Source organism: Drosophila eugracilis, unplaced genomic scaffold, assembly GCF_018153835.1.
Source record: "Drosophila eugracilis isolate 14026-0451.02 unplaced genomic scaffold, ASM1815383v1 contig_2154, whole genome shotgun sequence".
NCBI classification, from domain to species: domain Eukaryota; kingdom Metazoa; phylum Arthropoda; class Insecta; order Diptera; family Drosophilidae; genus Drosophila; species Drosophila eugracilis.
In genome coordinates, this window is record NW_024573038.1 from 6,080,151 (window position 1) to 6,092,665 (window position 12,515).

A 12,515-nucleotide genomic window follows, 5' to 3' on the forward strand; every position below is an offset into this window, starting at 1 on the left:
TCTAATGTGGTCCATTAAGAGCCAGCCTGACTTGCCATCTCCTCCAACGATCCAAGCAAATATTTGGCCAATGGTTAGCCACTCATCCAGGCTTGTTGGATACGTTGGAATCTGACTTTGTGGCTACAAAGGGAGAGAGAGAGAATGAGTACCCCGCAAAACCTGATTCACATTCACGGAAGACTCGGAGGCGTTGGCTTAATTGCATTTCATAGCAGCTTTGTGTCGGCTTTAAGTCAACCAAACCACCAGCAACCGTCTTGATTTGTTATGCCCCAGCACCAGTCCTCCCACTCGAAACGAATTGGGGTTTCGCCGGGTCAAAGGGCAACTAAATCAATATAAGGCAAAGTGGGCGAGTGGATGCCAACAAATCTACTTGGGGTCTTGGGTAGAAGCAGCAGCAGCAGGAGCAGCAGCAGCACAACCACCACATTCTCAAAGGGGAGTGAAAAAATCTATGCATGAATGCGATTTTCAACACATTTTTCACATTAATCCCAGCAGCTCGGGATGTCGACAGCATCGTCGTCTGTAATTTTGTATGCACAGTCAGCTGGCAGGACAACAAATCACCATCACCCATTGCTACCCAGTAACCATCTACCACCCATCGTAGTGGTTCCTTGTCTACGTCTCAGTGGGTCGCATCAGTGGGTTGATCCCTGGCCCCCACTGCTGCAGTGTCATATAAATAAGCCAACACCCGCAGTTGCAATTGCAGTTTCGATCAGAGTTAAGCGAGACCGATTGCCAAGTGGGGAGGGATTGAGATGGAGATAGATATGATAATGCCAGGACACGCCCAGTTGACTAGATGGTGTTGGAGTAAAGCAAATAAAAAGTTAGTACAAAATTTATATGGAATTTTGCATACGCTGACTTAAAATGTGTAACGAAACTTACAATTTTAACAAATTGAGAATTTAAATGTGTTGAGAAAGATGTATATATACATTCCTGATCAGCATCCGCATAAAATCAAAATGTAAGAGGAATCTTTTAGTACTTTTCTCTTCTCCAGAAAAAGCATCTTCACGCTTAAGACTTGACGCATTTGATTTCCTTATTTACAAAATAAGACACCTGAGACCTGAGCTATGTCATATGACATACCAGACATATTTTCTTCTCTGACACTTTTCCACCTCTGTTTGCATTGGAGTTTTCCCAAGTATTTGCCAACTGAACCTATAGATACAGCCAACTATCTTTGTAACGCCCATTTGGAGCCAATGTGCAGCCACCATAATTCAGCACTTGTCAATGCAGATTCTTTCTCCTTGTGGGTAGGGTCTTTTCCGTGTAAATGGGAAAAAAATTGACACGCATTTTTCACCTTTTGCCATTTGACAGAATGAGAGACTGAGATTGAAAGGGGTAAGGAGGAGAGGAGGAGAGAAGATAAAGAAGAGAACTTGGCCAGGCCAACACAGACGCTTCCTGTTGTTCAAGTTGATTTCCTTCTTAGTTGAAGCTCAACTTTCGATTTTCTGTTTTGCGTTTTGCATTGCAATGGGCGAGGGAAAACCAAAGGAGAGAAAAGCAAAGAAAAACATTGCAGTCTCGTTTTCTTGGATTTTTTCTTCTCCTCTCAATGCTCAACTTTTTATGCACTGTTTTTCCTTATCATTTTTGATTTATGTAACTGTTTTTATTATTTTCATATTGTTCACGAGCAGCGCGACGGGTGGTCGGCGTCGGCATTGGGCCACGCCCCCTCAACTCTGATTGCTGAAATCACAAGAGTTTTTCCTCACATCTCCAGCTGGCTACTTCCCGCCCCTCCCCCTTCAAACCCCTTATTCATATCATTTTTGTGTGTGTGTGTGCGTTGTGCCAAAAACTCGTATTCCATGGCTGAAAAGTTTACGGCAGTAAGGAGATGAGAAATTGCCGAAGAAAACTGGGGAGGAAAAAGTAGTGTTGGCTCCTCTATATATGTGCATGATGGCGTGCAAGATTTCTTACGAGTTTAGAAATTTGATTTCTGCTGTTTGTTGTGGAATTCGAAATGATTATGGGTGGCAGAGGCGTTCCCCCATTGAAGAGTTGCATTATGCGCTTTGTTGGTCAACAAGAATTTCTTTTGGCCAGCAATGCTGCGAAAGTTTTTGGCCAACAAACACAAACACTAACACTAACACATATACCCAGTTTGTACTTGCATGAATTATGCATAGATCAGGCCAACACTTGAATATTTTTGGGTTGGGTTGGGTTGGGTTGGGTTGGAAGTTGGGAAGCTCTCGCTTCCGGAACGGAGATTGCTTCCAGGCTTTTTCGAGTACATGCTGTTGGGATGCCGGAATGCCAGTCACTCGGAAAATGTATTGTTAATGTCCCTTGGAAGCAGCAATTAGGCAAATCAGCCGTAAACACACATACATACTCTCCTTCCCTGAGTAATTGCCCTTTTAGATTGATAAATATCCTGGTCATAATAGCACAATCACTTTCGTTTCTGGCAATTTAAGATGGCAATTTGTTCATGTTGCAATGTCCCTTTCGATTCTCAGTGAAATCGATAATTATGAAATGGAAAATCATGAAATATTAATGAACATTTTTCCTCAAAAAAACAGAAATGGAAAATAACAAAAATATTAGAAAATTTTTTTAATACAACTTCCATGTTTGTTATTCTTTTAGCCTATTGTATATTTTATAGCCTAGCCACATCTTAATCTATCTTAAAATAAAAGCTCTTGTCTTGCTAACAAGAACCTAATTTGCCACGCATGAATACCAAATCGATGGCCAATTTTCTTGACATGGCCCCTTGATGTAGGCAACACTTTTCGACTCATAATGGAAACCTCAAAAAGTACTTAAACGATGGAGTGAATATTTCTCTTTCTTGCGAATATTTTTGAAAGATATAAAGGGCAGGCGGAATGGATGGATGTCATGGAAGCATTCCAAGTGCTGGCAATTGTTGACATTCCTTAAAGTCAGCCACAAACTCGCTGGGAAACCAATACCCGTTACATTCTCCGCCAGCCTACCTCCCACTACGACGTTCACGGGCCCACACAATGAAATATTAATAAATTCCATTACTAAAGAAAACACACTCGAGTGCGCAGCAAAACATCAATGGCATCGGCATAGAGTTTGGGAATTCTTTTGGGGGAGAAAGGAGAAAGTGGGGCCTGAAAGCCAGCGGAATCAGCAAAGAAGACGACGACGCTTCGATTCGATTTCCAAGCTGAAGCATTTCACTTTTGCCACGCAGACAATTTTCAATTGAAGTAGGATCGAAATACGTACAGAGGGGGGGAAGACGGAAGACGGTGACTTTCCAATTCAATCTAGAAAATACATATAAAATGTATCGCATATAGACATTCAGATGGCATTCACTGCACACTTACAATATTTTCTGTGTCGCATTTTGTTGTTTGCCCAGGCTTTATTGACAATAAATACTTTCGAGATGATGATGATGATGATGAGGATAGATGGCGGTTTAAGTGCCTTTAGTTTTACCCTTAAAGCCGCACTCCTTCAAATGGCTAAAGCTTTAATGCCCATTATAGCCAAATTGGCACTTATCGACTGTGGGCCAACTGGAACACACTGCTGATAGTTGAATTGCTATTAACAATAATATTTGATTTGCCAAATGAAATCGGCAAACTCACACTGTGTGTGTGTGTGTACGCAGTTTTAGGCAAATGCGCTTGTTAACAAGGCCAACATGGCAGAGATGTTCTAACCAAATTTTCTCTTTCAGTTTTCCTTTCGGCAGCTCGGCAGCTGGGCAATTAAATGCAAATGGCGTGTGAAAGCCAATTTTGAAAAGTACACAGACAAAAACTAAGTGCAAGGCACTCGCACAGCTAATTTGTAAGTAGCTTCTGGAAGAAAGAGGGGAAAATGGGTGCCAGGATGGCTGAAACAATGACATTCAGACTCCGCCCGACTGCCTTTCATTGCTGGCCAAAAGTCATGGCAGACTTTGGACCAAATTGAGTACAAGGGTTCGCCTGATTACTTTCTGAAGGTAACTTTTTTGCCTTTTCAGACATTGGTTTCGAAGTTACTTTTAATTGGGGATTAATTTGGGAATTATTAACAATGGAAATGGAGAACTACAAGTTCAGTTTCTCTTTTTAATTTGCATTCTTATTTTCCGTATGGAAATTAATATATTTTTCCTGTAAAAGCAATATTTTTACATTCAAATTTATATATAAAATAATTATTGCACGTCCTTCGTACCTTAACATAAATACTTGCAATTACTGAATAATTACTTACAGCATACCAGGTTAATTATCCGAAAATGTAACTTGCAAATGCCACATGTTTAAGCTGCATTGCATTACATATTAATTAACAAGAAGGTATGGTTATTGTTTCACTTAAACCGCAAACTTCCCTACGAACCGAAACCGAAGCCCACAAGGTTTATAATTTACGACTGAAACTCTAGAATTTCCATTCAAATTGACTGTGAGCTGCTGTCTTTACCCTTAACAACAGCTTTTGTTCAACAATTTTAAGGCAATGATCCTTTGTCTATTCGAAATGGCTTTAATTGCTGAAAGGGCAGACGCGATATTCGAAACCTTTTATTATAATTTGGCCAAGACATGCGGCCAGTTGAGTTGGCGATGAGCTCGAGCGGAAGTGGGTCCTCCTTGTGGGCTTCCTGATGCGTGCCTCCAATTCATTTCATTCCATTGCCATCGTTGACCCCAAGTAAAAACCTCAAATAACGCAAAACACAAACAATCAGTTACGAGCCAGCCGCACGCCATGGCCAAAATGTTGGAAGAGGAAGTGGTGGGTGGAGTCATGTCAAAATCCAAAACCACAAACAATTAAACAAAATTGCAAATTAGACGTTATTTAGACCAGAAATACCGCCCAAAAAGTTGTCAGCCACCGCAGAACTCAACCGATATATATATATTTGTAGGAGTATACTCTCTGTACAGTGGAATGTCGAAAGGAAGGAAGTGTAGGAAATTGCCTATTTGCAATTGTAATTTATTCATTTTGCTTAATATGCCGTGAAGCGCAAGGCTTTCACTGCCACAGCCACTGCCACTGCCACTGCCCCACAAACAAAACAATAATTTTCTCATATTTTTTTCCTTTCCATGTTTGCTGTTGTATTTCCAGCATTTGAACGCCCATTTTTTGGGGGGGCCACTAGCTTGTCAATTGCAATGGTTTGACTAATGACTCGGTGCCAAGGTCATGGACAGAACCCATTGTTGTCGATTTCAATTAGGATCTGCGCTTAATTTGCATAATTATCATAAAGTTTGACGAGGGATAACGAGCCAGTCGAGTGGCAAATCGTCCTAGTTCTACTAGGATTTTATCTGATGGATGGATGTTCTACTCCTCGAGCATTCAAATTAGGTCTTGATTTGTCCCAAAATGAGACCTTTTTCCACTGATAATGGTGATTGCTTAAAGTGATTGAGTTTCCTGGCAAATTTGTCACAGCTTTCAAAATAAATACGTGATGACCTTGCTGGCAGAATTACCCGAATTTATAGTCAAATGAGAATTATTTGTTTTTAATATTAGAGAAAATCAAGATTTAAGCTTGAATTAATTCCGATTCAATAATAGCCTTAAGTATTATATTTATTTAAATTAATTGCATTTCACAGCTCACACAGTTTGGGGCACTCAAAGCAAGGTTAATTTTAAAATAAATATTATTTTCTGACATTTGAAAATCTGTTTTTGGTCTCTCAAGGATACATTTTAGTGAGATGTCACAGAAATTAAACATATTTTTAGCCTGAGATAACCAGAATATGGTATAGGAAAGAGTTTTCCCTTATATCTTACTTTTTATCGTCAGAGAAATCAATTTTAAATCGATTACTTAAACAAAAGAGAGGTCCCCGTATCAAAGCAACCGAGAAGCTGTGGTCTCTTCTCCTTTTGTTTTGCCTTTAAATTCCTTGCCGCATTTTCAGTCTCCCTTGGACTTAATCCTTAAGCTGTTACTCTCAATTTGCACAAGATCTTTGATTATTGGGATTCCCTTGTATATAAAGCCCCAGGCTCTATTCACCGGGATGCTTTGGCAAATGGACTGCAGAATCGGCTTGTTGCTGGTCGATGGAGCTATTTAGACAGACTTTCCTGATGCGGCTCACCTAGGTTGACTCCGAGGAATACGGGCCCATAGATTGCAGTTTTATGTCAGAACATTCAAACAAATCGCTGGCCATTTAAAACGGTTTAAAAGCCATTGCTGCAGCTCGTAAGAGCCACACGGTGTCCTGACTTTACCCCTCCAGACACAACAGCAGACAACCAACCGCTGAGCGGAATGAGTTTTTCCCTATCCGCTTTTTCGTTATCCAAGAGTTTTCCTTTTTCCGGGGGGATGACAATAAATGAGCGCCCATTTGCGTATGGTTTTCGTTTCGGGGTTGGGGACTGGCGAATAGTAGGGCCTGGGAAATTGTTTTGGCTGTCGAATTACGTAAACATTGTCATAAATGAAAAATTTAGCAGTCGTAGCCGAGTCAAGCATTTCATTTGCTGTGGCAAATTTGTCAATCTCGTCGAGAGTTTTTTTCTTTCTCCTTTTTTGCCATCACGACTTTGGCCCAATTCTGGTTTTTTGGCCCAGACGCCGCAGGGACTCACATGGACCACACTCTACCTCTCTCTCTCTGACTCTGTGTTTGTCTACTAACTTTGTTTTGTTTCGGTTTGGTTTGGTTTTCTTGTTTTTGGCCTGGAATTGCTTTCTTCTCTCGTGATGGAAGTCACAAGATGGAAGACTTTCTCCGTCTGCGTTAGGCGCGACATATTAATTATTCATTTCGATTTTGGTTTGCCATGGCAGCGGGATACCCAAAAATCCTACAAAAAGAGAAAGCAAGGCTCTTGGGCTGCTTGTGATTTATAAACACGCGCGTCGCTTTCGGTGATTTACTGCAAATTGCTTTATAATGTTATATACATTTTGTAGACGATTTTGCTGCCTTTCGGCGGCTTGCCTGCTTCCCAGTAATTATAAGAAAAACGGAAAGAAAAATGAGCCACGATTTGGTGGGATTTGTAATCCGATGGATTAAGTTCATGACTCTAGGCTTTAGGCTGTTAACAATCCAAAGATCAAAATATAAGAAATGGAAGTGGATTGGAATTGGAATTTTAGCTATGAAATTTGATTCAAGTTGAAGGTATTCTAAGAATGCTAGTAAACCTTTGATAGGAAGGACGTTTTAAGCATGAATACGTGGTATTTATATTTTAAGAAAATAACTCCAATGCAGACTTATTTCACAAAGCAAAAGACAGTAAAATAAGTTTATAATGTTTTTATTTATTACATTTTTTTTATTTTTTTTTTAACAAACTAAAACAATCATTACTTAGCAATGTAATAGTTTAAAACTCACTACTGCTTAGCTTTTTTCGCTTATGTCTTTTATTTTCTCCACCTCTTTTGTCGAGAGTCATCAACCAAGTGTCTTTTCAATTCTTGTTCATCCTTTCTGGCTTGTCCGTGAGCGAGATGGACATATATGCAAAACGATCTCTTAAAGCTAGCTTACATGCCAGAAAGAGATAACAGTATATATGGATAATATTTACAGTTAAGTTGTTTATCATTTGAACTTACAGTGGGTCTTATACCTATACCTCATGCTAAAAGTTGTACAGTGGGCCTTGGGCTACTTGTCCTACCACAGAAATTCACCTTTAAGTACCTGCGTATATCGATTTATTTATTATTCATTTTCCTTCCACAGAAACATCAACATTTTTGTATAAAAGCCAGGAAAGGATTTACAGTTAATATTTTACAATTAAGAGAAAATTTAATATTTTTGTATAATAGCCAAGAAAGGATTTACAGTTAAGTTATTTCTTCTTATACCTCATGCTAAATGTTGTACAGTGGGCCTTGGGCTTGAGACTTGTCCTACCACAGTAATTCACCTTAATGAACTTCCCTATATCGATTTATGTATGATTCATTTTCCTTCCACAGATACTTCAACATTTTTTTATAATAGCCAAGAAAGGAGTTCAATCAATTATTGAACAACCATTTACTTTCATTTGCATTAGTAACTTAAAAGCACAGAAATGCTTGGCCTCGAAGCATTTTTAATGATTATGAAAACGGAAGGAAGAAAAGTACTTTTCCGAGACACGTAAAAGTAAAAGCAAATCTTTGTACATTTCACATCTGCGAATTTAGTCCTGCGAATGCGAGTGTGTGTGTGAATGTGTGTATTTATGTAAATTTTTGGCAGGTTTTTCTTTTTTTTTTCGGGGTTGGCCAGCACATTTTATTGTATACATTTTTCGTAGCTGAAAATTAGAAATGTTCCACTGCGTTCAACTTCACTGACAGTGCGTGGCAAATTGCTTTCCAAAGTCTGAAGTCTGGCATGTCTATACAGCAGAGAGAACACACACGTTGCTGCACTGAGAGAAATATTTTTGGATTCTTGATGCATATATTAAGAAAGAAACTATTACTTAAAGAGACAGCTATACTGCAGTTTAAGAGATAATAAATAATGTTAAAAGTTGAGTAAATTTAAAAATATTATCCCAAATTTCTTTCTGTGCCCAACCAATAGCTAACAATAATAGCAAAAAATGGCTTTTTTTTTGCTTTGCTGCCTTCTTCCGTTTCCTAACAATGAGTACAGCTAAAGGGGAGGCGAAAAGTTGAAAGTGGGCGGGATGATATAGGACCCTATATGGCTGTTCGATGTAGCGGTAATTTGCATGTGCACATAATATCCATGCATTAGAATTATGAATCCCCTCCATTTTCCCCACTCTCGAATAATGGCAACGAGTTCCGTACCAAATTTCTAGTAGATAAATGCGCAAAAAATTGAAATCGAAAATTTTCCTCACATGTTACAGCTCCTGTGCACACGGCGTATGCGTAATAAATGTGCCTACTGCCATTATTATGACATTAATGCCGATGAATCGATCATTCCCATGGGTCTGGCAATAATTATAGTGCATTTTGGTATAGTATAGTATATATAGTCTATACTCCCAACTTGAATAAAACAAACTAAGCAGAGCGGGACATTACTAAGCCGACTGGCAGACAGGCAATTAAGTTAATTACTGTTTAAACTTTCCAGTCCTGCCAGTCGGCCAGTCTGGGCTGTCGGCTGCCGGCAGAAAAAAAATCGAAAAAATTATATTTAGCAAATTAAATTCCCAAGTTGCTGCCAGAGATTGAGCACGTGGCCTGGCCGAAATTTTAAGCAGCAGAAAAATGAAAACCGAAAAGTACCTTTGAACAGTGGGTGAAAAATTCAATTGTTTTGGGGGATAAGACGAAGATTATCCCATTAAATGCAATATGTCTTTTGAGGTTTTTGGCTTAAGTAAGCTTCTGTAATATTGAATTTAAAAGGATAACTTGTATGATAAGCTAGAGTTATCTTTTGACTAAATAAAAAATTGAAATGGCTAAAATTTAACTGGGGAACTTTTTAAGAACTTTTATCTTTTTTGCTAAAAATTAAAGCTATTTATGTAACCCTTTGAAATGGAACATGGTAATCTATTAAAAAAATATTTAAATAAGTAATTTTTGTCTTCTTTTTCATGTTGTTATCCACTGTTCTGCCCCTGCATCCATCGCTATCATTATGCAGGCGGCATGCCCCATTATCATTTTGCTCATTTCCGTTGTCGTTTTTGATTTTGTTGCAGTGCGGGCAGAATGGGCCAGAAAAAGCAGCTCTAAAGTCTGCCAATGAGTGCATTTGAGTTGGCAAAAGGGAGGGGAGTAAGAGGTTTCTTGAGCCCCCACAAAAAGTACCACTTCCCCCCTTTACCATTTAGCCAGCTTTGTCAGTTGCAATAACTTTCGCGTCAGTCCAACCAACAGATCGTAATGCTCCACTCCGTTCTGCTCTTTACAGGCCACATTTCGTGTTGGACGGCATAAAACAGAAGCGGCAAATAGAAAAGCCAAACGGCGGCTAAGTTGCCTTTGTCTGCCGTCGGCGAAGGAGGAAGCCTGGCAATTGGCCAAGTTAATAGAGAGCCGGGAGGCCCGATAATGACGTTGGTGCTGCTGGAGCTGCTGTTGCCGTTGCTGCCGCCCATGCTGATGATGAGGCTGCTAACTTGGTTATTGCTGCCAGCCTAAAGGACACAGGACGAAAGGACCCAGGACGATAGGACCCTCAGTTTATACCCCCCAACTAGACAGACAACAAAAACAAGGTCTGTTAGCTGCAACGCCGGGCTTACTGCATTTCCGCATCTTGTTCCTGTCGCCGCCCCCGTCGCTGTCATCGTTATAGCCCAGTCATTGCCACAGCCGGAGTCACCATGCCCATTGCCCACCCACTGCCGCTCTGCGTGGCCTGGCTGCTGCTTCTCGTCGTGATTGTGATGAGCGGTAAGTATGCAGTTAGAGAAAAATCTGATTTTGATATCAAAATTTATCAGAAAATGGAAATAAAAACATACTTCTTATCCCTTTAAGGATTTGACAGTTTAAAAGATTACTTACCTTACGTTCTAGTGGTAAAATGGCACTGTACTCCTTTACGACTGACTGATTCAAAACCTTTAAGATAAGTTATTCTTTCCAGTGTACCAGCCCATCCACAGCCTTCGGCGTTCCGCTTTCTGCCATATTGTTGCCGCAGTTAATTGTTGGCATTTGTTTGGCGGCGATTCCTTTCCTTTTTGGCCCCTTAATTGTCCGCTCCAGCTCGGGATTTTTGTTTCAATTAACAATTAGTTTTGCCAACTGCTGCAAAAAGTTATGCCCGGACGGGCATATTCCATTAAATGTAACAATATTGCGTATACGCCTGGCGGGCCTTGACCAAAACTCGAAATGAAAAGTTTACGCTTGCATCCATCACAACAAAAATGTTCAAAATAAATGAACAAATGTGTATGGTCTATGCTCAGTTTAAAAGAGGTCCAAAAATTCAATAAACTGCACAAAGTTGAAGAGAAACTTAAATCGGCTTTTAGTTGGCTTACCAAAGAAATAGTTTAAGCTGTTTTTTCTGTTCTGCCGAAAAACTCTGGAATAGCTTTTGGTCTTAGCCGCTGGGGGAAACTCTCAACAAGTTGTTGCTGTCAACAATTATTTTTCTTGGTTTTATTTTGGAAAATGTCGAATATTTTGGCCACATCTAATGGTTTTTAAATCGTTCGGAGCTTCTGCCGCATTCGTTGCAACAAATTAGTGTAATTGAGCTTAGGTCCAATTTGCCCTTAAGCTCAGCTTAAACTACTATGTCTGACCAAATATTATGCCAAAATATTCTATCATAGCTGACCGAATTCAATGGCAAAACAAGGCAATGCCACAAATTAAGTAAACGGCACGTGCTGCCATCTGCTAAATATAGTTTTCAACGCGAGATTAACACAATTTAAGGGTAAATGGATTCAATTTCCAATTGCCAAGACTGAAAACTGATTTAATTAACAATTGTCAGGGAAAGGAGCGGGGGCACAGTCGTAGCCCTTAATGCATTTGATTTATTTTTAAAACGCCGTGGAATTTATTGCAAAAATGGCAACAAATAACTCCCGGGGAGAAGGGTCATTGGAACAATTCAAAAAGTGCTCGAATTAATTGCATTTTTGGTGCAACGAATGAAGCGGGAAAAACAAAAAAATACAAATACAAAAAAATGCGGGGAAAACAAACGGAAAAACAAGTAAATCGTGGGAAAAAAATAGTCGACGGTCGTGGACATATTTCAAAATTCAATTAAAATAAAACAAAAAGGCGGCAACAGCGATAGCGACACTATGCAATTTCCGCTTAGGGCGTGGCTCCAGTCAGGTGGGCGTAAAAATAATTAAACTACGACCAAATAAACATCGGACATCGCGCTTTTCGACATTTCCTCCCCCCACCCCCCCCAAACCGAAACCCAAAAAAAGGCCAACAAAATTGATGGCAATTTTTTAGCGATTTTCCACTGACTTCTGCATCCGACATGCACAACATTTTCAATTGAATTACGCCAATATGCCGAAAGAGTTTTTAAAATAGCTGCTGCTGATCATTTGTTGCATGGAAAAAGAGGCCCAGAACCAACACAAGATGAATTAGCATCGCTTTCACTCGGTTTTAGCTAACAGTGATCAATCCCAACCGTCAATCAATCAATCAATTTGCTCCTAAGTGCATTTTCCTGTACGATGCGGCGCGGTCAAATTAAAAGGCAAAATGGGGCTACCTGCTAGTAGTGTTGATTCTGACCTGAATTCCCTGCCATTCCGATGTTCGCAAATAAATTATTTCCAGTCGCTTTGGCAAGCTTTCTATTCGATAAAAAAAAGAAGTGGAAAAAACTTCCATTTCACCAATTTAAATATTGATTATGATTGATTTGGCGGAAAAGGCCGCAACTAAATATTGTTTATTTGCCATTGCCAGCACACTTGAATTCAGTTAACGTTTCCCAAATTGTATTTTTCGATTCTCCCTGCGCTACTCTGTAAATTACACAAAGTCAAATTTACGAGTTCCTGCCACC

The 12,515-nt window shown here is 39.7% G+C and overlaps 1 protein-coding gene across 3 annotated transcripts in view; it reads left to right on the forward strand.

The window, feature by feature from the left end:
* Positions 1 to 12,515, forward strand: part of LOC108114577 (junctional adhesion molecule A) — a 98,599-nt gene that overhangs the window by 20,695 nt on the left and 65,389 nt on the right. For all 3 annotated transcript variants that reach the window (XM_017225629.2, XM_017225631.2, XM_017225630.2), the window contains exon 2: positions 9,915 to 10,399. In XM_017225629.2, the coding sequence (XP_017081118.1) occupies positions 10,330 to 10,399 (70 nt within the window). In that variant the 5' untranslated portion in view covers positions 9,915 to 10,329. The remainder of the gene's footprint in view (positions 1 to 9,914; positions 10,400 to 12,515) is intronic.